Source organism: Hyperoodon ampullatus (assembly GCF_949752795.1).
Source record: "Hyperoodon ampullatus genome assembly, chromosome: 17".
NCBI classification, from domain to species: domain Eukaryota; kingdom Metazoa; phylum Chordata; class Mammalia; order Artiodactyla; family Ziphiidae; genus Hyperoodon; species Hyperoodon ampullatus.
Genome location: NC_136930.1, coordinates 12,210,451 through 12,236,874, shown reverse-complemented (window position 1 = coordinate 12,236,874; position 26,424 = coordinate 12,210,451). Strand labels below are relative to the sequence as shown.

General features: G+C 42.9%; 2 protein-coding genes across 9 annotated transcripts in view; one reads left to right on the top strand and one right to left on the bottom strand.

Annotated features, from left to right (window-relative positions):
* The window catches only part of ARFGEF1 (ARF guanine nucleotide exchange factor 1), a gene marked incomplete at both ends in the record, with an annotated part of 133,656 nt that extends 122,559 nt beyond the window's left edge, over window positions 1-11,097 (top strand). For 3 of the 5 annotated variants that reach the window (XM_079722429.1, XM_079722428.1, XM_079722427.1), the window contains 6 exons: window positions 629-761; window positions 4,606-4,745; window positions 6,198-6,366; window positions 7,375-7,513; window positions 8,906-9,023; window positions 10,933-11,097. In XM_079722429.1, coding sequence (XP_079578555.1) covers window positions 629-761; window positions 4,606-4,745; window positions 6,198-6,366; window positions 7,375-7,513; window positions 8,906-9,023; window positions 10,933-11,097 — 864 coding nt within the window. The remainder of the gene's footprint in view (window positions 1-628; window positions 762-4,605; window positions 4,746-6,197; window positions 6,367-7,374; window positions 7,514-8,905; window positions 9,024-10,932) is intronic. The other 2 variants (XM_079722431.1, XM_079722430.1) reach the window with 1 other exon arrangement.
* A 3,052-nt stretch (window positions 11,098-14,149) lies between these two features.
* The window catches only part of CSPP1 (centrosome and spindle pole associated protein 1), a gene marked incomplete at its 3' end in the record, with an annotated part of 87,163 nt that continues 74,888 nt past the window's right edge, over window positions 14,150-26,424 (bottom strand). For all 4 annotated transcript variants that reach the window (XM_079722750.1, XM_079722751.1, XM_079722753.1 and 1 more), the window contains 4 exons: window positions 25,824-25,887; window positions 18,194-18,303; window positions 16,222-16,360; window positions 14,150-14,361 (listed from right to left, as the gene is read on the bottom strand). In XM_079722750.1, the coding sequence (XP_079578876.1) occupies window positions 14,150-14,361; window positions 16,222-16,360; window positions 18,194-18,303; window positions 25,824-25,887 (525 nt within the window). The remainder of the gene's footprint in view (window positions 14,362-16,221; window positions 16,361-18,193; window positions 18,304-25,823; window positions 25,888-26,424) is intronic.

Here is a 26,424-nt window from a genome sequence, read left to right as displayed (position 1 = left end):
CAAGGAAAGTGTCACCTCCATTTTCAGATTCCAGATCAGAAAACCTCGGCTCCGGAAGATCCATTGGTTTCCCAAAGGTGACACATAGCTGGAGCCGGGTCTGGAGTGGCTCTGTTGGACTTGGACCTCAGCTTCTCTCCATGCACTGCTCTCCTAGTTGGTCACCTTCTCACTGACCTTTCTGGTTGATGGTTTCTTGGGTGACAACATCCTATCCTTCCCTAAATGCACCCCTACAAAGCTTTCCTGGGCTCAGCCTACACAAAACTCGCAGAAACCCCTGCCCACCATGTGTGTTTCTGTTTCGATTTCATGACAATTCATGGGTATTGCTGACAAGTGTTTCCACGTAGTGAAGCTTATTAGCATTTCTCTCTGTTGCTCTTGGGTGGTGTCAGGCCTGATCTCAGTGAGGGTCAGAAAGGAAGCTTTTCTCTAAAAGATTATCAGCTCTTATCCATGTGCAGGTAATATTAAATAACTTACCCAGTATGTCCATAATTGCAGTGTGTACAATGTGATTTTCATAGGGACACAACGTAATTTTTTTAAAAACAGTGTAATAGAAACTGTTTTCATCGTTAAGCTTTATTCATTGTACTTAAAATGAATTTTTTTACTTTATTAGGATACGATATCACAGAAATCTGTAGATATTCATGATTCTATTCAGCCAAGATCTGCAGATAATAGACAGCAAGCTCCACTGGCTTCTGTCTCTACTGTGAATGAAGAAGTCAGCAAAATTAAACCCACAGCAAGTGAGTTATTTCTTTTAATAAAAATAAATTGTGTATTTTGTTTTATGTAGGCAAGACATGAAAGTTTTGCTCTTACTTTTATTAACAAACACATACTGTAATTGTGTGGTCACTTCCTTACTGTGTTTGCTCCAACTTGGACAGCCCCCGGCAGATGGTCAGGAACTCTGCTGACACCTACAAGACCGGTTTTTTTCTGCAGTGCTTTTCAGCTGATGTTTGTTTGAAGCACGTGGGTCTTGAGAGGAGAGAGGGAGTGGCCAGGGCATCGAGGAGCAAAGCCCTCCGAGCACTGCGCTGCTCCTCCCCTCACTTTCTTCGGTTCTTTTCACAAAATAGGGGAATCCCTTCTGTTTTTTACTAACTTGGTTCACAGAGGAAAGAGGACCTCCTCCCTAGAGGAAAACAGGACAACTTTAATTGCTTTCTAAATTTGAGGTGAAACGCACATAGCAAAAGTAACCGTTTTTTTTAAAGTGAACAGTTTGGTGGTGTTTAGTGCATTCCCCACGTTGTGCAGTCACCACTGTATCTGGTTCCAAAACGTTCACCCCAAAAGAAACCCCATAACCATTATGCTGTTGCCCCCGCTTCTCCTCTTCCCCAGCCCCTAGCAACCTCCAGTCTGCTTTCTGTGTCTATGGAGTTGTACATTCTGCACAGTTCATGTAAATGGAATCATACAGTGTGACTTTTTGTGTCTGGCTTTTATTTAGTATAATGTTTTCAAGGTACATCCACAGTGTAAAATGGATCAGTAGTTCATTCCTTTTTATAGCTAATTGTCCTTTGTATGGATATACCACATTTTGTTTATCCTTTTATCTGCTGGTGGACATTTGGGTTTGTCGCACCTCTTAGTTATAATGAATAATGCTACTGTGGATCTCTGTGTACAAGTGTCGTTTGATCACCTGTTTTTAATTCTTTTGGGTGTACACATAGGAGCGGACTTGCTGGGTGATAAGATAATTCTGTGAGGAGCCCCTAGAATGTGTTCCGCAGTGGCTGCACCATTTTGTATTCCTACCAGCAAACTGCATTTTTTCCACATCCTCAGAGACATTTCCTCACAGACATTTCCGTTTTCTTTTTCTTTTTAATAATAGCCATTCTAGGGGGTATAAAGTGTTGTCTCATTGTAGTTTTACTCTGCATTTCCCTAATGATTAATGATGTTGAGTATTTTTTCATGTGCTTATTGGCCATTTGCATATCTCCTTTGGAGAAATATTTATTCATGTCCTTTGCTTATTTTTAACTGGGTTGTTTGTTTTTTTGTTGTTAGTTGTTAAGAGTTTCTTACGTACTCTGGACGCTACACCCACGTCAGATATATGATTTGCAAATATTTATTTTCTCCTATTCTGAAGGTCTTTTTACTTCTTATTGATAATAATTCTGTGATGTACAAAAGTTTAAATTTTGATGAAGTTCAGTTTATCTGTTTTGCTTATGCTTTTGGTGTCATAGTTAGGAATCCATAGCCAAAGCTAAGGTCATAGAGATTTTCCCCAGGGTTTTCTTTTAAGAGCCTTACACTTGTAGCTCTTACATTTGGGTAATCGATCCCTTTTCAGTTAAATTTTTTCAGGGAATTTTTATTAATCCGAGGTGTTTACATTTGTTTTTGAGGGACGACAGATTTGGTGTCCTCCTTGAAAGGAGCCTCCAGCTTCAGTCACTGTGTCTTGCTCCTTAGAAGGGAGATAGGTGGTGATGAGCGGCCTGTTTGCATTTTTCATTCCTGGGCTCTGGAGCGCAGCTGTCAGGGTCTCTCACAGCTTTGGTCGGCCCTGGAAGGTGCCGTGAGGACACGGCTTTGCTCTCACTCAGCCCCAAGACTGAACTTACATACACTTCGCTTTGTAAGGGAAGGACGCGGTCCGCAGGTTTTTACTTGCCTGATCTGGGATCGTCCCTCGAACGGAGTGGAGAGCGCTGCGCCCCGCCCTTCTGACCTGAGGGCTGGCATTTCCTTCCTTGTGCCGCCCCCTCAAGGTCCTCGAGGAAGAGTTCACTGTGGCCCAGGGGCCCTTCCCTTCGCCCAGGGGACAGTCGTGGTTGCTGTGCCCGTGGGGAGGTGTCGCCGTGACCCTGTGCCAGGGGCGGCTCCCTCCTTCCTTCTTCACGCGCAGAGGCCACCGCTGCCCCAGCTGGGCTCCGCCCAGGGCCCGCCCTCCCCCTTGTTCGTCCTTGCTCAGCTCTGCCCCCGTCCTTGGGTGACCCAGTGAAATGGTCGCCTAATATGACCCTTGGCACTGTCAACCCTTGTGAACGAAATTTGTTCAAATAGGTACCGTCCCCCAAACATGCAGCTGGTCGTTGCTGATGAGACCAAGTTCCTCCTGCAGTTCTGAAAGGACCCCGGGAGGCATGGAGAGCTCTGAGCTCCCGGCCGACAGCCCTGAATGCCCGTCCAGCTGACACTGGAGCTGATCAGGACGCGTCTCCTTAGGCGCCAGCCCCCTCCCGAGCGTCCCTGCGAGTCCGGGCACGCTGCCAGGATGCCCTGCCCCCGGGACTGGGGTGTCTTGGATTTCTTATGTTTTTTGACTTGAGATCTGGTACTAAGAACTAAATGTTCAGTACATCAGCCTTTCTGAACACTCTCTGGAAAGGAGTCGTTATGACCTAAATACGAATAAATTTAAGCAAGTTGTTTTGCTATCTCCCCCAAATCCCTAAAACCTGAATTTAACTTGTAGAAATTGGGGAATTCCCTGGTGAGTCCAGTGGTTAGGACTTGGCGCTTTCACTGCCATGGCCCGGGTTCAGTCCCTGGTCGGGAAATTAAGATCCCACACGGCCAAAAACAAAACAAAACAAAAAAACTAACTTCTTGAAACTGGTGCCAGAAAAGGGAGTTTGTAATAATAGCAAAGTGGGAAAAAACTGAAGGACTGTCCAGTCGTCCAGTGCTGGAGCCGCTGCCCTGAGGCCGATGGACAGGCAGCGCCCTCGCCATGGGCGGCTGTGCAGGTGCCGAAGAGCCACCCTGAGAGCCGACCTTGGGGCTGGGCCAGCGCTGCCGGGTCTCACAGCTCCTCAGCTGTTGAGTCGTCGCTCTGAACCTTGCACTTATTTCTACGTTTGCTTACCCGATGGCCAGCGAAGTGGAAACCCTTCCATGACCATGTCTCTCCTTAAGGAAACGGCCCGTCGAGCGCAGTCGTTCAGGCCAGAGGGACGCAGTGCCTGAGCACCGGTTACTTCCAGTGTGCTTACTTTTATGGTCACGCACTCAGCGGAACTCTTCATAGACTTCTGTGCTTATGAATCCCTTTGGAAACATGGGGTCATTTTAGCTACAGCTGCCCACCTGGATCCGAAGCAAACATGTGCTCTGGTTGACCCACAGTATCGTCCCAGTGGTCAGAGTTCTCGTCTGCCCCTCACTTCCTGCCTCACAGATCTAGTTCCCCTTGTCTTCTTCTGGTTGAGGATTTTATATAACCTATAGTTAAAGGTCAAACTTGGGTTTGCAGTAAGTGCTATTAAAATTGTAGCTTTTAATCCATTTGATACATTTCATTGAGGAATAGTTATTAAGTCTTATCTTAAAATTTGTAGTGGAACCTTCTTGAACATATTCACTGTTCTAAGTCATTTTGAATATTTTTGTTTACTTAAAAAGGTAATTTTCTAAGGCTTTTCTAAATATCGATTAAATGAAGCTTTTACTGAGTAGTGCTTATGTGCAGAAGCAGGCTATCCTCAGTGTGATGTGTGCAGGTTACCTTCATACGTGTTAATGTTTCCTTAGCATTGTAATGTCATAGAAATTATAAAGGATTCAAAATAATTTTTGTTTGCATGTGCATTGGGGTGGGTTTCCTCACAGAATTTCCAGAACAAAAATTGTTTGCCGCCCTGTTGATTAAATGTGTTGTGCAGCTGGAACTCATCCAGACCATCGACAGCATCGTGTTCTTTCCCGCCACAAGTAAGAAGGAGGACGCGGAAAACTTAGCCGCAGCGCAGGTGAGCGGGTGCGAGGGCCACTGCTCGTTGTTGAATGGGGAGATAGCGCCACGGTCTGGGCTGCAGAGCAGAGGTCAAGCTAGAGACCATCGCCACATAGTTGCCATTTTAAACCGTGGGACTGACGAAGTGGACAGAGCTGGGAGGAGGGTCAGTGGTTTAGAGCGCAGGTGATGAGGCAGGTGATGAGGCAGGTTCTTGTCCTCTTGCCTGAGGACAAGAGCCAGGGAGGCAGGGGGAGACCGGGAGACAGTGCTGCCCTGCAGGTCAGATGAGGAGGGTGTCCTGAGAAGAAGGGTGTGATCAGCCCTGTCAGATGCTCCTTAGGGCAGGTGAGAAGCCACCGACAGTTGCCCTAGAGAATTGCTCCAGCAATTTGGTGGACTCCGGTTGACCCTGACGTTGTGTTTAATTGTAATGTTGATACAAAAGCATTATTAAAATGGGTACAAGAGAAGAGAGGAATTGCAGACGACAGATATCCATAAGTCTGTCAAGGAGTTCTGCTGTTAAGACAGGGTACAGAGGAATGGGCTAATCGCTGGGGGAGGATGAGGGGCTCAAGAGAAGGGTTCGCTTTGTTTGGTCACTAAGGTTGGCAGTATGGCAGCCCGGAAAACTCTCCCCCGGGAGAGCGAGAGAGACGGTGCAGAAGAGGGAGGGACAGTTGCTAGAGCGTCTTTCAGAGCGAATGGGGGGCACCTGGCGCAGAGCCCTGGGGGCGCCTGGAATAGAAGCACAGACAGTTCGCGATGGTAACAGGAGGGCACGCAAAGCGGGTGGGTTAGAAAGTCTCGGCACGTTGGTCTGTCTGGTGGCCGGAGTCTGTGGGAGATTCTTCTGTTTTCTCACTGAGGTAGGAAGCAAAGTCATCTACCAGGTGAGGCTGGGAGGAAAGTTTTAGGTCCTTGAGGAGAGAAGAGAAAAACGCGAGTGAGGCGTCCAGCAGAGTGGGCTGGGAGGGCGTGGAGGCATTGCAGGGCAGCACCCAGAGCCCCTGGATTTAAAGAGAAAGCCCGCCTTTCTCCAGTCGTGTGTGTTGTGCGGTACAACGTAGTAGGCGGTTTTGCCAGCCAGTTACTGAAAAGAGGAGGTGAGGGGTTGTGCACGGGAACGTTTATACTCACAGTCCCTGGCCTCAAACTGGTGAAGAGAAGCGGGGACGTGGGGAGGGCAAGGAACGGGGTGGGGCGGCGGGGAGAGGCCGGGTCTGGTGGGTGCAGGGCTCTGGGGTCAGGAACGGTGTGGGGGGAGCTGAAGGCACTGGAGGCGGCCAGGATGCACAGCATGAAGCTTCTGGAAGTTTAATAGCGAAAGGTGGACCTTTTCTGTTGAGGCAGCACAGATTAAGTTCTGTGGCTTGCTCATAAAACGGGTCTTCGGGGAGCCCTGAGATCTAAATTCACTGACCTCTGACTGGGTGCATGTGCTGCGGTGGTTTGTTTCCCGAAGAGAGATGCCGTGGACTTGGACGTTCGAGTTGATACTCAGGACCAAGGAATGTATCGCTTTCTAACATCGCAACAACTCTTCAAGCTGCTGGACTGCTTGTTGGAGTCACACAGATTTGCAAAAGCATTTAACTCCAACAGTGACCAGAGGACGGCTCTGTGGAAGGCGGGTAAGCTGTGGGTGGGGTCCCGTGCCTGCCCAGTGAAGCGCGCCGCCCTACCACAGGCCTTTCTCTGGTGTCTAAAAAGCCAGGTAGCTGCCTGGGTAGATGGGTCTCTCCCGTGTTTAGTCAGACTGTTATTCGACTGATTTTCAGACTGTCTTTCGTCTTGTTTACCCGGTCTGGGCCCTCCTGTCGACACCGACACCGGCTGCGTGCGACAAGCGGCCCTTTCCTGAGGCCAGACCTCGGAAGGGAAGTGCAGGGCTTTGAAGTGGGAGGTGGATTTGTTTTTGAACAAGTTGGAAAATTTAAGTAAAAAACAAGCTTTATAATAATTTTACTGACATAGCTGATTTTTTATTTAAGAAATAGTTACTTGGTGCCTATTAGGTGCAAAATGGTGCCAGAGAGCGAGAGGCTGCAGAACATGCAGAAAAAAGAAGGAAGCTGCCGTTCCTTAAACACCAGACTCTTCTGGCAGAGCGTTGGATGCCTTACGTTTGCGTGACTTATTTTATCCCCAGTGTCTCTCTAGCTCCTCATTAAACCCACCCAGGCTTTGTTCATTCTGCTCCGTTCACCACCTCACTTCTGTAAGGACTAGTCCATACTTACCTTTTCCCCTTTATTCAACCCCAGTTACTGTTCCTGCCGAGGTCACCAGGCTCTTCACTTCCCCAGGCCCCCGCCCCGGGCTGCTCACCTTTGGCCCATTCTCCCCACTGCGGGGGTGTGGCCCGCGCGGGCTGCCCAGAGCTGAAGTGTGTCTCCTTCGAAGAGTTGCGCCTTCCCAGGCAAAGCTGTTCTGTATCTCGGGGCCCCAGCTTGAGGGGAGGGAGTTCTAAACGCAAAAATACCCGACTAGGCGCCTCCCCCGCCTCCCGCACAGGTTCCAGCGCCTTCTCCATGTGACCCTGACCCCGTGGAGGGCGCGAGGCCTGGGCGCCACGCAGGCTGTTTTGCCTCCACGTGAGATGCGCCTCCTCCCTAACGCGGCCCTTCCCCCTTCTGCAGGCTTCAAGGGCAAATCCAAACCCAACCTTCTGAAGCAGGAGACGAGCAGCCTGGCCTGCGGGCTGCGCATTCTCTTCCGGATGTACATGGACGAGAGCCGGGCCAGCGCCTGGGAGGAGGTCCAGCAGAGGCTTTTAAAGTAAGGCTCGGGGCTGGGTTTCCGGCTTCGGCCCGTGCGGCTCGGTTCAGAGCGGGAAGGGCCGCGCGGTGTGTGGGGGGCGGGGATGGGGATGGACACACAACACCGAGTCCGCTGGGGGGCGGGGATGGGGATGGACACACACCACCGAGTCCGCTGGGGGGCGGGGATGGGGATGGACACACAACACCGAGTCCGCAGCCCTGCCCGGCCAAGAGGGTACCTTGGGGCCTGAGGAAGAGATTGTGGAACTTAAACACAGTCTTACAGACGAACGTGCTCTCACACAGTTGGTGAGATGCAAGCAAACTACGTCTATTTTTGCTGCTACAGGACAAAGGAGCAAGTTCTATGTCTTAAAATTTTCAAATGTTGTAATTTTTAGGCTTTTCTTCATGCCATAGATAGCTCTATTTTTACAAGCCGATCCATCTGTGAATGTGAAAACCTGCCTGCCTGCATTTAGTTTGAACAAGTGTGTGGAGTTTCTATTGATGTTTTGTTTGCACTCCATTTTTACTTCGTGACACGTTAAGATTCTGTCCTTTAGAATTTAAATTCACGCTAAGAATGAAACATGCCATTCAGAAGGAATACTGCTGTCTACGTTGTTTTTATTTATTTATTTATTTTTGGCTGTGTTGGGTCTTCGCTGCTGCGCGCGGGCTTTCTCTAGTTGCGGCGAGCGGGGGCTACTCTTCACTGCGGTACGCGGGCTTCACATTGCGGTGGCTTCTCTTGTTGCGGAGCTTGGGCTGTAGACGCAGGGGCTTCAGTAGTTGTGGCTCACGGGCTCTATAGAGCGCAGGCTCAGTAGTTGTGGATCGCGGGCTTAGTTGCTCCGCGGCATGTGGGATCTTCCCGGACCAGGGCTCAAACCCGTGTCCCCTGCATTGACAGGCAGACTCTTAACGACTGCGCCACCAGAGAAGCCCCTACATTGTATTTTTGTGTCTTCTTGGGGGAATAGATGTTTTCAGAGACCAATTAAATTCATTTTAGAATGCCAGGTGGTCACCTGGGCTCTGTTTCCCCCTCTTGTTGATGAGACTGTTAAGGCCCAGAGACATCCCGGTCACAATGCAGGAGGGGAAGGGTCACCCCAGGTTTCAGCCCAGGTCTCCTGATGCCAAGCCTGTACGCACTCCTGCACGGTGGCTTTGCATTCAGCGAAACTTGGAAACTGTGCGTTTCCTGGTAAGCTGCAGTGGCTTCTTCTGATATCTTTATTTGGATAACGTATAAATGTTTATGTTGAGACTCCAGTTAATGTAAACACATGGAGTCTGGCAGGTTCCTAAGAGCCACGCCCTCCTCGTCTCAGCTGTTCTCTCTGAATGTCATACCAGCAGGTGTGCGAGCACGTGTGACAGGGAACCTTTTCTGTTCCAGTGTCTGCAGTGAAGCCCTGAGTTACTTCCTTACCCTAACATCGGAAAGTCATCGGGAAGCCTGGACTAACTTACTGCTTTTGTTTCTAACTAAAGTCCTGAAGATCAGCGACAATAGGGTAAGTATGGCACCCCGAGCCTCGCTGGCATCCGGGCTGCGGCCCCTGCTGCTCTCACCTCACTGGCGCCCCCTGCTCCCTCCTCACCCCGCCGTGTTCTCCAGTCAGTGATTCTGTAGGGGTTCAGTAGGGCAGGGATCCTGAAGACACCCTGACCCGCGACTCGGGTTCCCGCACATGGTCAACTCCCATCCTGCCCCCTGAAGTCTCTTCTGCCCCATTTTCAAAACTGCTGACCAGGGCTTCCCTGGTGGCGCAGTGGTTGAGAGTCCGCCTGCCAGTGCAGGGGACACGGGTTCGTGCCCTGGTCCGGGAAGATCCCACATGCCGCAGAGCGGCTGGGCCCGTGAGCCAGGGCCGCTGAGCCTGCGCGTCCGGAGCCTGGGGGCCGCGGCGGTGGGAGGCCCACGTACCGTAAAACAAAAAACAAACAAACAAAAAAACTGCTGACCAGCCTTCCCTCCATCCGCCCCCGACCACGGCTGCGTCTGGGCCCCAGGCCTGTGCTCCAGGCTTCAGCCATTCCTTTGGCATTTTGATTTGTTCCATGCGACCCAGAGCATCTAGTGAATGGGCCATAAACTCATTTAAGACTTTTAAGCCAGTAGAAATAAAGATGAAATATAAATGTATAGCAGTGTGTGTGTGTATATATATATATAATATATATATATATATATATATATATATATATATATATAGTTTTCAGAAATACGCATTTCACTCTTTAAAAAATCTAGCAACTTTCAGCCCACGTAAATGGAAATGGGCTACTGTGATCCCTGAATAGGTTTAAAAATGCCTAGTCCGGTGGCCTGAATTTTGACACGTCAGGCCATGGTGGTGGTTGGGACCCCGTAGAGGCCATGTAATGCTACCTGGTGCCCCACAGATAGCCATCCCAAGCCGCATGCCCTGTCCACGTGTGTGTCCCTCTGACCCGTGGGCCAGGTAAAGCTTGGAGAAGTAACTTAAGGCACCAACAGCCAAGTGGCCGAGAAGGACTTCCCATCCATCTGCTTTATTCCACAGTTTGCTTTCTGACCACGGTGTGTCATTACTGCTTACTTGTAGCTTGTGGGGTGCGGAGAGCAGAAAAGGACAGAAAATAGGCGACTAGTATCCAGAGGTTAAAGAACTACAGCAAAAATACAAAGTGGATCAGTTGAACTATAAATATGGAATGTATAATCTTTGCCTGGAGACCTCATATTTTGTATTGCAGTATTAGGTAGAATTTTCCCTAAAAATTAAAATTTTATTTACCAAATAAAAGATGCAGTTTCAATACCCCATAGCTTATAAAAACTCAGCTGTGGTTCTTGCTTGGCTTCCTTCTTTTGCTTATTACCCAGGGAAAACAATGATAAATACTAAACGTTTGTCGTACGTTTGTCAAGGAAATGTAATGGAAAATGTTTTTCAAAATAAGGATAGATTGGGCTTGTCTGGTGGTGCAGTGGTTGAGAGTCCGCCTGCCGATGCAGGGGACACGGGTTCGTGCCCCGGTCCGGGAAGATCCCACATGCCGCGGAGCGGCTGGGCCCGTGAGCCATGGCCGCTGGGCCTGCGCGTCCGGAGCCTGTGCTCCGCAGCGGGAGAGGCCACAACAGTGAGAGGCCCGCGTATGTATGTATGTATGTATGTATGTATGTATGTATGTATGTATGTATAAAATACATACATACATACATACATACATACATACCAAGTGAATAATGTATGTATTAAGTTTTGAACACTTCTCAGTCTTTCAGCTGCATGATCAATAATCACTGCTTTATGCAGACGCGTCTCCGGTCTTCACCCATCAGGGCATTGCCCCCAAGTGGGTTGCCTCTCAAGGCACTTTGAGGTTCTGTGGTTTGCAGTGCAAGCACTACTAACAGAGAAATTCGTTTCCCCCCAGTTTAAAGCTCACGCATCATTCTACTACCCTCTCTTATGTGAAATTATGCAATTTGACTTGATTCCTGAACTTCGTGCCGTTCTTAGAAGATTTTTTCTGCGAATTGGAGTAGTTTTTCAGATATCACAACCACCTGAACAGGAACTTGGAATAAACAAGCAATGATGGGAAGTTAATATTTTTCTGTTGGCGTTTACATCCCTCTGTTCTTCAAAAGGACCCCGGAGCTGAGGTTTCCTACCTGAAAAATGGTTTCTCTGAATTGCAGTGTCTAAGGGTTACTGATAAAGAAGCTTAAAACTTCAGCTCGAACCTGCAGTGCTTCAGTCCCTTTTTGTAACCTGATGGATTGTTTGTCGTGTTGGGTTCACGAGCTTTTTTTCCCCACAGTGTCAGCTTATATGCTCACGTGTCCTTCTCTGTCCTTGGTGGCAGGGAGAGCCCCACATATTTCTGGCAGGTGTGGAAGTGAAACTTACCCAAAGAACTCTAGATGTAAAGATTTGAACTTCTGCAAGAAGTACAACTCAGGAGAGCTGTATTTTGAAGGATAAAATGTTTATAATTGGGGGTTGGGGGGAGAAGAAGAAATTATTGTTCATGGTAAAAGATATTAAGCAACTATGGTATTCTTATTCTGAAGATTTTTGCACACTCAGGCTATCTGAGATACTGGTAATCATCCTTCTGTGAAAAGTTGTACAGAGATGCAGGTCTGTAATATAAAAATCTTAAACATTATATAGTTCTTCCTGCACTGTTTTATTTTATTTCTTTATTTTCTTATTCATTTGCTAAGTACCTATAATATTTTGTCAAATGCACTAAACATTTGGGTTGAGCTTTTTGTCTTTTATTTTGTGGGGATTTTGGGTTTTGCCCTTTTTAGGGGGTGATTACTTTGAGGGTTTAACAAGCCCAGAAGCTGTAGTGGCTGACACTTGTCATGATCTACAACAAAGAAGGTAGAAAATATCCCTGCTGACATAACCACCTGTAATACACTTCTCTTCGGGCTTTTAAAGATGAGCCATTAAAATAGAATGATCCTTCATGGACTGAAACTTGAATCACTGCAAAATGACTCTCGGTTGCTGTCACTTCCTTTTCTTTTTCTTTTGGGTGGCGGGGCTTGATTTAGATTTTACTCTATGTACAGAATTTAATGTTGAATATATTAAAATAACAAATCTGGCATGGTTTGGGGAGGTTAGATTTACTGGAAATGTGTTCATACTGTGAATTGTGCTCTGATGGTTAAACAAAACGACAAGATTGTCAAGCATTCCGTATTAACAGTGGATGTAGAAAATTTTTTCAGATGGATAAAATGTATATGGTACAGATGTAAAGTTTTCTATGTAAAAAAATTCTGTACAACTTTCTGTACAATATTGATTCTCATCTGGCATATTCTAATCAGGTTATAGGTCAATAAAGTTTTTGGATTATTTCATCAGTGCAATCAAAACCTGTGTAATCCACAGCCCCATGTTTCATTGACTTTTTTTTTTTAATTAAAAGCCATGCAACTAGGGAAAGGATATTCTCCTTCACAGCTACATGTAAATGTGTTCTTTAGTTCTGATAGTTTCTTTCCAGCTTCTGGCATTAGAGCCTCCCCCATATCCTGCTTTCTGAACTATAGGCTATTCATAATTTAATAAATATTTTGTGTATTTATTAACCCAGACTAAGGCTGCACTATTTGAATCCTGAGAGAAGGAGCTAAAGTTGAAGTTAACTTTGGAGCAGTTTACAGGCTGCCATCGTGTGTCCTCGGAGTCCAAGATGAGTGGTACAACAGCATGAAAAGGAAAATAGAACATGTCAAGACTATTTATTTTGATGGTTGTGTTAAAAAACAGGAGATGTGTTCAGTCTTTGCTATAGCATCTCTTAGATCATGAGTAGTCACTGTGAACAGAGCATTTATAAATGCACTACATTTATTACCCCCAAGACACAGCCCTGCTCAAGCCCAGCTGGATGCTAGAGCCAGGAGCCACCATGACCTTCTGGCCTATCTGAGGGTAAGTGTTTCAAATGACCTGGCAATTTGTTACTTTATGGTATCATATCAGGACTCTTCTCTAGCAGAGACAGAGGCTTTCATATTACTTTCAGATGACGATATAAGAAGAAAAATCTTAAAGTAAAATAAATGATTCGATTACAAACGTTAGCATGCAATTTACATGCAGCTGAAATTCAAACTATCAGGAGTTTCACACTTGAGGTAGACCGAGCTGATCTTGTGTCCCATTAATTACATCAGTGGAAACGTGCAATCGGTACCTGGGGGTGTTCTTAGCTGTCAGTCACGGTGCTGGACTCTTAAGAATTATTTCCAAGAATTTGAATTAGTCTTTACCTTTTTAAAGGCACCTCTTAGGGAGGGAGTGATTGGAAAAACTAACTCACCCAAGGGTCCACAGTGGTGCGGCAAGGATTCCAATCCCCATCCTTTACCCCTGGGTGTTCCTGCCTCTCTTCAACTTCTAGAACACCTTGTCTAGAAACCTCAATTCCAGTTAAAATAAGAAATTGACATTTGTAATAAAAATAATTTATTTTTATCAAGAAGTACTTAAATCATATAAATAGCAAACGTAATGCCTTCATTGGCACAAAAATAGAGGCAGAAAGATGTGACACTTAAGAGCATGGCTCACGGGAATATAATCATTAACAACTCCCATCATTTATACTGAATCAGTAGTCAATAAATGACATAGAAATAAGCACATTTGATTCTCTCATTACATAGCAACAGCTATAACCAGTATATTTACTAAATGAAAAATTATTCTGAATAGTGATAACAATAGCAAATGTACATATGACAAAGTATTCTGGTTTTACAGTACTGTTAAGACACTTGTGTTTTATTCACCTTATCTTACTGACAAGCAGAATTTTAAATAATGCACATACGGTAGTTGATTCCAAGAGCTCATTACCATCCTGATTTATGGCAAAATTTGTGCAAAAGTAATTCTATACAATTCTACATTATATAAATTAATAATCATGTCCTTTTATTTATGTACATACTATACATCCTATACATCATCATGGAAAAAAGTACACCTTATATACAGATGGAACATAAATAACTGCCAAGTATGGGCCAAAAGTAGCACATATCATTAAGGTTCAGATTTCACATTCCGTTCACCTTAAAAGGCACCACTGGGTCCAGCACAGATTGATTTTAACCATGTGCAGTAGACAGGCCCTGCCAAGTGGGAGTGCCTGGTTTTACAGGAACCTGCTGCTGCTCCTGCCTCAGCTGCTCTGCCATGAATCGTTTCAGCGTTTCTGAGGTGCCCGGGCGGAGCCAGGGCTCAGTTGCTACAGAGTTCGATCCGTCGTCACCCACGTGCTTCATGATGTCATCAGGGTCAACCAGTGAACTCTCATCATCTAATGGAGGCAAAAGAGACATGACTCAGGTAACACGGGCGGCAGGCAGGTCATGTGAACAGAGGTCTCCTGTAGTCTAACCCATTAGAGCTCTGCACTTCCCCACAGTACTGTGTTCTAAACTGTCCTGTTTTGTTCAGACCTCCTCCTTTTAGAGGCAGGAAAGCAAACCCTGGAACAGAAATGATAAACGATCAACTGACCAAGGTGACTCCATGGCACTGGTACCAGCACCCAAAGGGACTCAAGGATAGCAAAGGAGATGGCACCAAATGTTGACTGTAGAAGTGTCAGCAGTCTTACTCTGTGTCACCTGAGGGATGCCATGCAAAACTTTGTTTTTAATTTAGCAAGGTTTTGGAAATACTCCTAGCCTATTGACTATAACACTGCTTTGACGAAATAAGGTCATTCTAGGAAAGCATTAGGGGATGAAATTACTTCCATTCTTATACCTTATCTAAGAGGTTGTGTTTACTCCATTAAGAGATATAGCTCTTATGCTGCATTCTTTTAACTGGTTATACTCAACTTCTATATCTGTATTTTACTTATTAGATAATAATAATAGGAAAATCTGTCTTCCTACCCTGTGATGTCAATTTCTCTGTTTTTTTAAATTACATCTCCTGGTCTCTGAAGGATTATTACCTCAGCAAAGGGACATGTGCACTCAATGTAATGTGTAATCAATCCACATCGTACCAAAAAGCTCCTGTTTGAAAGGACAATGTTAAAAAAACAAAAATGTTTAGAAGTTGAAAGCCTTCTGAAAAAGAGGAGAGTTTTCAGATGGTCTATTTTCTCTCAAGTATATCCCTGTTAAATATTAATTCAACTTATTGGTTCTAAAAGAAATTGAGGAATAGGTAATTCTTAGTACAGATTAAAGTGCCTTTTAGCCAAAAAGAAAGCATTCCTTTCCCACTGTCCACAGTTTTCCAGGTATGATATGAAAGGTACTGCTCTATCAGTTTACCATGTTTGCTGGTATTTGGTATGAAATTACCACCATCAGAATGCATGACATCTTACTCCTAGAGACTGAGTATAGTTTTAAATTAACAAGTATTAATCAAAAAAATATCTTAAGAAAATTGCTATTAGAAAATTATTGTAATGAAGCTTAACACAATAAAGAGAATTGTCCGAATAGACCACCTCTGCTATTTGCTAAAGCTAATTAATAAGGCTTATTACTATAATATTGTCCCATTATCCTAATGACTAACAGCATCTCCATAAGGAAGCTGGCCTAGGGCTGGCAGAGGCGCTCGTTAGTTGCCTGAGGAAGCATCCTGCCTGCCTGTGCTCAGTGATAAGCTTTAACCTGCTGTTCACCAAAGCAGTGAGAGACGGCAACGCCCAGCATGATGAGAAGACTATACTTGGACTTAAAGCAAAAAATATCTATTTTCTGTTTATGTACAGAAGGCCAAGTAAAAAGGTAACAAAGTTTTCTTTGTAGTACTACACATTTATAATAGATGTGTTACACAAAGAACTCAAGGTTTTAAAGTTGACTTCTGATAATCTCTCACTTCAGTAGGGAAGCGAGATGCCAATACTAATCAACATTTTCCCTGCTGAAAGCAAAGCCCGGATATATTTAATACACAGAAACTTATCTGTTTAGAATCCACTCAAAAAAGGGTACCCCCTCTGGTAGAAAGAATCTGATGCAAAATTAATCCTTTGTCCTGTTTTTGCTGAATAGCTACTGTGTTCTTCTAGGCCCTACAACTCAAAGGCTTTCAAAACTCATTTCCTCTGTCCCTCAGCCATTAGTGAAAACTTCCATGAAGCAGGTTTAAGAGTTCTCACAGAATCTGCTGTTGGCTATTAAACTTGGCCATTTACCTGTATTAACAGGCTTATTCTGAAGTTCATTCAGTTTTCGCATTCGTTCCTCGTTTCTCATTCTAAGTTGATCGATATTTACACTGGATACAGATTTTAAAGAGAGACCATCAGGTGATACGTTAGGATGACTGTTATCCTGTAATTAAGAAAAGAGAACTTAAGAAACGATCATTAATGTGAAATATGTTCAGAATAAACCAGTGAGTCAAAACAGGTTCTTGCCCTTGATAAATGTATAGTGTGATGAACAAAATAAAACAAATGAAAATCTGTATAGCATTTATATTCCTAACTCCTGATGTTTATCCATGCAGGCTTAGATGAAGGTATAGCATTTGTGATAACATATAAATGCTGCCAGACTGGATAAAGGTGGGGAATTATAAAACACAAAAGGAAAAATACTGCAACGTAGGGGCTAAGAATCAGTCCAGCTATAAAATCAAGACGGGAGGCTTCCATCTTGTGGCACAGTGGTTGAGAATCCGCCTGCCAGTGCAGGGGACACAGGTTCGAGCCTTGGTCCGGGAAGACCCCACATGCGGCGGAGCCACTAAGCCCATGCGCCACAACTACTGAGCCTGCATTCTAGAACCTGTGAGCCACAGCTACTGCAGCCTGTGCACCTAGAGCCCGTGCTCCGCAACAAGAGAAGCCACTGAAATGAGAAGCATGTGCACCGCAACGAAGAGTAGCCCCTGCTCACTGCAGCTAGAGAAAGCCCATGTGCAGCAACGAAGATCCATCGCAGCCAAAAATAAAATAAATTTTTAAAAAAATCAAGACAGGGTAGTACTGGCGTAAGGATAGACATAATAGATGAATGGAACAGAAGAGTCCAGAAATAAGCCCTGATACTTATGGGCAAAAAGGCCAATAAAATTCACTAGGGGAAAGAAGAGTCTTTCCAACAGATGGTACCAGAATAACAATATCCATGTGTAAATAATGAATTTGGACCCCTATACCTCACACCATTTGCAAAAATTAGCTTAAAGTGGATTCACTGATTTAACTTTAAGAGCAAAAACTATAAAGCTCTTAGAAGGAAATACAGAAGTAACTTTCATGATCTTGGGTTAGGCAATGGTTTCTTAGATACGACACCAAAAGCACAAGCAAAAAAAGAAGATTGATAAGCTGTACCTCTGTCAAGATTAGAAGCTTCTGTGTTTCGATGGACACCATCAAGAAAATATCTGCAAGTCACATATCTAATATAGGACTTGTACCCCGAATCTATAAAGAACTTAGGACTCAACAATAAAAAGACAACCTGATTTGAAAATGGGCAAAGGATTTGAATAGACCTGTCTCCAGAGAAGATAGACAAATGGCTAAGAAGCACAAGAAAGGATGCTCAACATCATTAATCAGGAAAATACAAATCAAACCCACAATGAAGTATCACTTTACACTCGCTAACAAATGTTGGCCAGCCTGTAGAGAAACTGGAACCTTCACAGACTGTTGGTGGGAATGTAAAATGGTGCAGCCACTTTGGAAAACAGTCTGGCAGTTCCTCAAAATGTTAAATGTAGTTAGTATGTAACCCAACAATTCTACTCTTAGGTATGTGTGTGTACACACACACACAAGCAAAAGAAATGAAAACATTATAAAATTTGTATGCAAATGTTAAAAGCAGTATTCATAACAGAAAAAGTGTGAACAACCCAAATGTCCATCAACTGTTGAATGGATAAACAGTAGTGGAATATCCATACAATGAAATATTATTCAGCAATAAAAGGAATGTTACAGGTAGGCTGTAACTCAGATGACCTTTTGAGTCCAATAACCTGCTCACAGTCATCCAGTATTTGGTGGTAGAGCCTAGGTTCAGACCAATGTCCACCTTATTCCAGAGCAAGTTCTCTCTTTATTGGACTACACCAATTTAGCATGGGTCAGAACCCAGACCTCTCGTTCCTAAACTCGAAAAAAGAAAAGGACATATCATACGTACAAAGTCGAGTCCTTTCAGTTTGTTCCTCCTGCGCTCCCTCGCAGAGGGCAGCTGTGATGGCAGCGGGAGGGCGTCATCCTCGATGGCAGGATACGTCTCACCGTACGCACCTAGAGGCCACACGGGGAGAAGCCTTAAACATCCACCATTTCACACCTTTTTATTCAGAGCTAAACCAAGACTGTCTTTTAATAGCTTTATTAAGATGTTATTTACATATAGTAAAATCCACCCACTATAAATGTACATAGTTCAGTGATTTTTATAGAATTGCACAATCACTACAAAGTTTTACAACATTTCTGTCAGCTCAAAAAGTTCCCCTGTGCTCACTGGCAAAATCACTCCCTACTCCCACCTGCCAACCCCATGTGAACACTGATCTGCCTTCAGTCTGGAGAGTTACCATTCCTGAGATTCCATATAAATGGAATTATACAATGTAATATTTTGTGTCTGTCACTTAGCATAATGTGTTTGAGGTCCATCTCTGTGGTACCGTGTATCAGTACAGTTGACCCTTGAACAACATGGTGATTAGGGATGCCGACCCCCTGTGCAGTTGAAAATCCACATACTGCTATCTGCCTCAAAAACAAAGGAAATGATAAATGACTCACCCAAGGGCAGGAAGCTGAAACAGTGTGGACTGAATCAGGACTCAAACCCCTACTTCTAAAGATTCCAAATACTGTGATCTCTAATCAAACACAGGCTTCCCCCACACTTAAAGATCTGTAAAATGGAAATACAGGTACTATATTTATTGAAAAAACTCTGTTCAGTGGACCTATGCAGTTCAAACCCATGTTGTTAAGGGTCAACTGTAGTTCTTTTCTGTTTGTTTTTTGTTGTTGTTTTTACTGCTGAGTAATACTATGCCATATGGATCTATCTCACTTTGCCCATGCACTCACCAGTTGATGGACATTTGAACTGTTTTTCGTTGGAGATTATTAATGTTACTATGAATGTTCATGTACATGTCTTTTTGTGGCCATACGTTTTCATTCCTTTGGGGTATATTCCTAGGAGTGAAATTGCTGGGTGTTATGGTAACCATGTTTTAGCATTTGGAGGAGGTAGAACCATTTCACGTTGTAAGAAGGTTCTAGTGCGCCCACATCCTCACCAACACCTGGAATTGTCATTCTTTTGGATCACAGCCATTCAAAGTGGGCCAACAGCCTATTTGACCATGGAGATGAATGTTATTACTTAAAACATTTAGAATTTTTTCCCCAACTTTATTTTGAAAAAATTAAAACTTAAGGAAAAGCTATAATACAATGAATACCTAAAGTCACCATTTCTTATTTTGCCACAATTAGTTTATAACTAGAAACAGTGGCGGGGAGAGGGTGGCGGTTACTTTTTGCAGAACCAGTAAGCTGCAGGCATCATGACACTGTCCCTAAATCCTTCATCAGGCGCCATCTAAGAACAAGGGCTGTCTCTTCCACAGCCACAGTCTGATTACCACATTCAGGAAATGGAACATTGATAAAATACTATCATTTAATATATAATTGATATTCAAATTTCTGAAAGTTAACGTGTATAGCTTTTTTTTTAAGCAGCAATAACTATATTCTATTGAATGAGATATGGGATTTTCTAAAACTCCAAAAATAGAAGTTTTCTGACTTCTTTATTATACCCCACCACTAATTCACTTGCTATTTTTTTGAAACGGTTTACTTACAAGTTTTTACGGTCAGTACAACTGAGTGGGAAGCACAGAGAATGCCTGTGTGCCCCCTGCCACCACACACTCATAGCCTACCCGTCCACCAGCAGCCCCGCAGACCTACACTGACACATCACCATCGCCTAAGTCCATAGCGTACATTAGGGTTCATTCTTGGGGTTGTACGTTCTATGGGTTTTAACAGATCCACCATTACAGTATCATACAGAATAGCTTCACTGCCCTAAAAATCCTCTGTGCTCCATCCATTCATTCCTCCCTCCGCTGTAACCTCTGGCAACCACTGATTTGATTTTTTTATTGCCTCCATAGTTTGACCTTTTCCAGAAAGTCATGTAGTTAGAATCATATAGTATGTAGCCTATTCAGATTGGCTTCTTTCACTTATAAACATTCAAGTTTCCTCCATGTCTTTTTGTGGCTTTGTAGCTCATTTCTTTTTAGCACTGAATAATATTGCATTGTCTGGGTCTACCACTGTATATTATATATATATTTATATATACCCATTCATCTCAGAGACAACTCAGTTGCTTCCAGGTCTTAGCAAATATGGATAAAACTGCTACAAACATCTGTGTGCGGGTTTTTGTGGGAACATAAGTCTCAACTCCTTTGGGTAAATACCAAGGAGTGTGAATGCTGGATCATATCGTAAGAGTATGTTTACTTTTGTAAGAAACCACCAAACTGTCTTCCAAAGTGATGGCACTGTTTTCCATTCCCACCAGCAATGAGTGAGAGTTCCTATTGCTCCACATATTGCCAGCATTTGGTGGTGTCCATGTTCTGGCTTTTGGCCTTTTTTTTTTTTTTTTTAATATTTATTTATTTGGCTGCATCAGGTCTTAGCTGCGGCATGCAGGATCTTTCTTTGTGACACACAGGCTCAGCAGTTGTGGTGCACAGGCTCCAGAGCTCACAGGCTTAGTTACCCTGGGGCATGTGGGATCTTAGTTCCCCCACCAGAGATCAAACCCATGTCCCCTGCGCTGAAAGGCGGACTCTTAACCACTGGACCATCAGGGAAGTCCCATCAGGTATTTCCCTGATGACACATGATTTGCATTTCCCTAATGACAAATGATGTGGAGCACCTTTTCATATGCTTATTTGCCATCTGTCTGTCTGTTTTTGGTGAAGTGTCTGGATCTTTTGCCCATCTTTTAATTGGGTTGTTTCTTGTTGAGTTTTAAGAGTTCTTTGTGTACTTTGGATAAGAGTCCTTTGTCAGATGTGTCTTCTGCAAATATTTTCTCCCAGTCTGTGGCTTGTCTTCTTCCCTTGATATCGTCATTCACAGAGCACTGAAGTTTAATGAAGTCCGGTTTAGCTATTATTTCTCTCATAGGTTGTGCTCTGGTTTTGTATCTGGTTTTCTCCAATGTTACCTTCTAGGAGTTTTATAGTTTTTGCATTTTACAGTTAGGTCTATGGTCCTTTTTTTTTTTAAGCTTTATTGGAGTGTGGTTGATTTACAGTGTTGTGTTAGTTTCAGGTGTACAGCACAGTGAATCAGTTATATATATACATACATCCACTTTTTTTTAAAGATTTTTCCCCATATAGGTCATTACAGAGCTCCCTGTGCTGTACAGAGGGTCCTTATTAGTTATCTGGTTTCTATATGATCGTGTGTCTGTGTCAATCCCAATCTCCCAGTTTATCCCTCCCCCTGCCCCGCTTATCCCCTGGTAAAAGTTTGTTTTCTTCATCTGTGACTCTACTTCTGGTTTGTAAAAAAGTTCATTTGTACCCCCCCTTTTTTGTTTCTTAAGATTCCACATATAAGCGATACCATATGATATTTGTCTTTCTCTGTCTGACTTCACTCAGTATGATGATCTTTAGGTCCATCCTTGTTGCTGCAAATGGCATTATTTTGTTCTTTTTTATGGCTGAGTGATATTACATTGTATGTGTATATATACCACATCTTCTTCATCCGTTCCTCTGCTGATGGACATTTAGGTTGCTTCCATGTCCTGACTATTGTAAATACTGCTGCAGTGAAAATTGGGGTGCATGTATCTTTTTGAATAATGGTTTTCTCCAGGTATGTGCCCGGGCGTGGGATTGCTGGATCACATGGTAGCTCTATTTTTAGTTTTTTAAGGCACCTCCATACTGTTCTCCATAGTGGCTATACCAATTTACATTCCCACCAACAGTGTAGGAGGGTTCCCTTTTCCTCACACCCTCTCCACCATTCATTGTAGATTTTTTGATGACGGCCATTCTGACTGGTGTGAGGTGATACCTTGTAATTTTGATTTGCATTTCTCTAATCATTAGTGATGTTAAGCATCTTTTCATGTGCTTTTTAGCCATCTGTATGTCTTCTTTGGAGAAATGTCTATTTAGACCTTCCACTCGTTTTTTTTTTTTTTTTTTTTTGTGGTACGCAGGCCTCTCACTGTTGTGGCCTCTCCCCTTGCGGAGCACAGGCTCCAGACATGCAGGTTCAGTGGCCATGGCTCACGGGCCCAGACACTCTGCGGCATGTGGGATCTTCCCGGACTGGGGCACGAACCCGCGTCCCCTGCATCGGCAGGCGGACTCTCAACCACTGCGCCACCAGGGAAGCCCCCACCCATCTTTTGATTGGGTTGTTTTTTGGATACTGAACTGCAGGAGCTGTTTGTATATTCTGGAGATTAATCCCTTGTCGGTTGCTTCGTTTGCAAATATTTTCTCTCATTCTGTGGGTTGTCTTTTTGTTTTGTTTATGGTTTCCTTTGCTGTGCAAAGGCTTTTAAGTTTCAATCCCATTTGTTTATTTTTGTTTTTATTTTCATTACTCTAGGAGGTGGATCAAGAAAGATCTTGCTGTGATTTATGTCACAGAGTGTTCTGCCTATGTTTTCCTCTAAGAGTTTTACAGTGTCCGGTCTTACATTTAGGTCCTTAATCCATTTTGAGTTTATTTTTGTGTATGGTGTTAGGGAGTGTTCTAATTTCATTCTTCTACATGTAGCTGTCCAGTTTTCCCACCACCACTTATTGAAGAGACTGTCTTTTCTCTATCGCATGTTCTTGCCTCCTCTGTCATAGATTAGGTGACCATATGTGCGTGGGTTTATCTCTAGGCTTTCCATCCTGTTCCACTGATCTATATTTCTGTTTTTGTGCCAGTACCATACTGTTCTGATTACTGTAGCTTTGTAGTATAATCTGAAGTCAGGGAGCCTGATTCCTTTAGGTCTGTGGTCCATTTTGAGTTGATTTTTGTGAAGGGTGTAACGTCTGTGTCTAGATTCACTTTTTTGCATGTAGATGTCCAATCTTTACTGCCTTTGTTCTTTTGTCAAAGAACAGTTAACTATACTTGTTTGGGTCTATTTCTAGGGTCTTTATTCTGTTCCACTGATCTATTTGTCTCTTCTTTTGCCAATACCACACTGTCTTGATTACTGTAACTTTATAGAAAGTCTTGAAGTCAGGTACTGTCAGTTCTCTGACTGTTCTTTCTTCTTCAGTATTCTGTTGGATATTCTGGGTATTTTGCCTCTCCATATAAACTTTAGAATCAGTTCATTGATATCCACAAAATAACTTGCTGGGATTTTTATTGGGATTGCACTGAATCTATAGATCAAGTTGGGAAGAACTGACATCTTGACAATACTGAGTCTCCCAATCCATGAACATGGAATATTTCCCCATTTATTTAGTTATTTTATTTCTTTGATGAGAGTTCTGTAGTTGTCCTTATATAGATCTTGTTCATGTTTTGTAAGATTTTCATCTAAATATTTCCTTTGGGAGGTGCTAATGTAAATGATATTGCATTTAAATTTCAACTTCTACTTGTTCATTGCTGGTATATAGGAAAATGATTGACTTTTATGTATTAATCTCGTATTCTGCAAGCTTGCTATAACTGCTTATTAATATTGGGGGTTTTTTTGGTGGTGGGGGATTGATTCTTCCACATTTCCTACAATCATGTCATCTGTGCACCTTTTATTTCCTTTTCTTGCCTTACTGAATTAGCTAGCACTTCCATAATGATGCTGAGGAGTGGTAAGAAGGGACATCTTCGTCTTGTTTCTTATCTTAGCAGAAAAGTTGCTAGTTTCATCACTAAATGCTAGCTGTAGGTTTTTTGTTGATGTTCTCTAGGGAGTTGAGGAAGTCCCCCTCTAAGTTTGCTGACAATTATCATGGATAAGGTGTTGGATTTTGTTTAATGCTTCTGCATCTATTGATAATGATGATAATGAAGATTTTTTTCTTTAGCCTGTTAAAGCAATGAATTATATTTGAATGAATTATACTGAATATAACCCAGTTTTGCATAACTGGTATAAATCCTACTTAGTCGTGGTGTATAATTCTCTTTATACATTGTTGGATTCAACTTGCTACTGATCTGTAGTTTTCTTTTCTTATGATGTCTTTATCTGTTTTTGGTATTAGAGTAATGCTGGCCACATAGAATGAGTTAGGAGTATTGCATCTATTTCTATCTTCTAGAAGAGGTTGTAGAGAATTGGTATAAATGTTTGGTAGAATTCACCACTGAACCCATCTGGGCCTGGTGTTTTCTGTTTTGGAAGGTTATTAATTATTGATTCAGTTTCTTTTTTTATTGTTATCACAGTCAATTTGGGTTTTTTTCCTAGCTTTATTGAGATATAATTGACATACTGTGTGAGTTTAAGGAGCACAATGTGAGGATTGTGAAATGTTTACCACAATAAGGCTAGTTTACACATCCTTCACCTCACATGATTACCACTTTGTTATTATTGTTGTTATGGTAAGAGCATTAAAGTTCTACTCTCATAACAACTTTCAAGTATAAAATACAGTATTATTAACTATAGTCACCATGCTGTCCATTATATCACCAGATATTCAACTTATAAATGAAAGTTTGTACCCTTTGACCAACATTTCTCCACATCCCCCCCCTTTCAATTTCTTTAATAGATGTAGGCCTATTCAAGTTGTATTTGGCAGATTGTGACTTCTCAAAAAAAAAAAAACACATTCACACTACCAGCCTTACCCACATTCATCAGAACAGTGGCAACAGTCATGACTAGGGGATACGTGTGGTGACCATTAATCAAAAAGACAGACTGCATATCTTTGGTCTAGTATAAGGTCTATGTAATGAAATATTCCGAGCCACTGTCTTGAGCGCCCCAGACTGTCTTCATTATTAGCAGTAACTGGTCACATCTCCCTGATGTCTAATGAGCTGTCTTCCCATCCCTATTTCCTACTGATTTCTCTATCTTTACTCACTCTCCACAGTATGACTTCCTTGCAAAAGAAAAACTCATTAGAAAAGAAAAAACTGAGAAAGAAATATAGGCTAGTTTGGAACGTTGATCACTTGAAAATATAAAATAATTGACATGAAATAAAACTAACATGTAGAAGGGAGAATTCCCTGATGGCCCTAAGGATAGCAGAAATGCTTATGATCAGAGTACACAACTATAAGTGTCTATTACAGTACATGTACCTTCACATATCTTCTCAAGACTAAGTTATATTCTTATGGCTTGTTAAAATATTTATTAAGATAACTGTGGATTCACATGCACTTGTAAGCAGTAAGGGAGACCCCTTGTAAAGTTTGCCTCGTTCCCCACAACAGTAACATTCTGTACAGCAGGAGCAACAGCCTCACACCCAAGATACTGATAAAATCCTCCGATCTTATTCAAATCTCCCCAGTTTTACTTGTACTCATTTGTGTGTGTATTAAGTATCTGATTTTGAAATTTTTGTTAAGTTATATTTGATGATTATTAGTAAAACAAAATATTCCTTTTTTTTTTTTTTTACCATTTTGCACAACAAAGAGTAAAGTACTGATTTTTTAAGTATGGAGAAAAACACTTAAAATAAGTATAAATAACGCTTAAAGAAATAGGTTGATAAAATAAATATACTCACCAATAAAAGCACTATCAGATTCCAGTAATGAATTTTTCAAGAAATCATTAGTGTCATCTCTAGGCTAAAAGAAACAACATATATTAATGACTATTTTTATTAGTCCTGTGTGGAAAAACAGCAAATTTGTACTCAGGCACAAGTCTCCACACTCCCCAAAATTAGCAAAAGAGGAGAGGGAGAGGTAGGACTGCTTCCCTCCTCCACCACATTCCAGCGCCCAGAAAATACAGGAAAGACCTTTTATTAAGTTACGTTATTGCTGATAAAGATATAATAGAGTATGAAGCAGTGAACCCACTTTAACATTAAAAGTCTTTAAACCACTGTCGAGATTCATTCATTCTCTCAATAAATCTGTTTAGTGCACTTACTATTTCCTCTGTGCTAGGAACTGGAGATACAAAGATGAGTAAGAGTTTCTGTTCTGGAGTGGATCACAGTCCCATGGGGGAGAGGCATACCCTCAGATAATGACAGCCCCATGTGACAGCAGCTGTCACAAAGGCATAGCACAGATAGAGAGGGACATAGGAGTAGGGAAAAAGTAATGCTAGGGTTGGGCTTGTAATGAGCTCTCAAATTAGAGGTAAGAAATTTA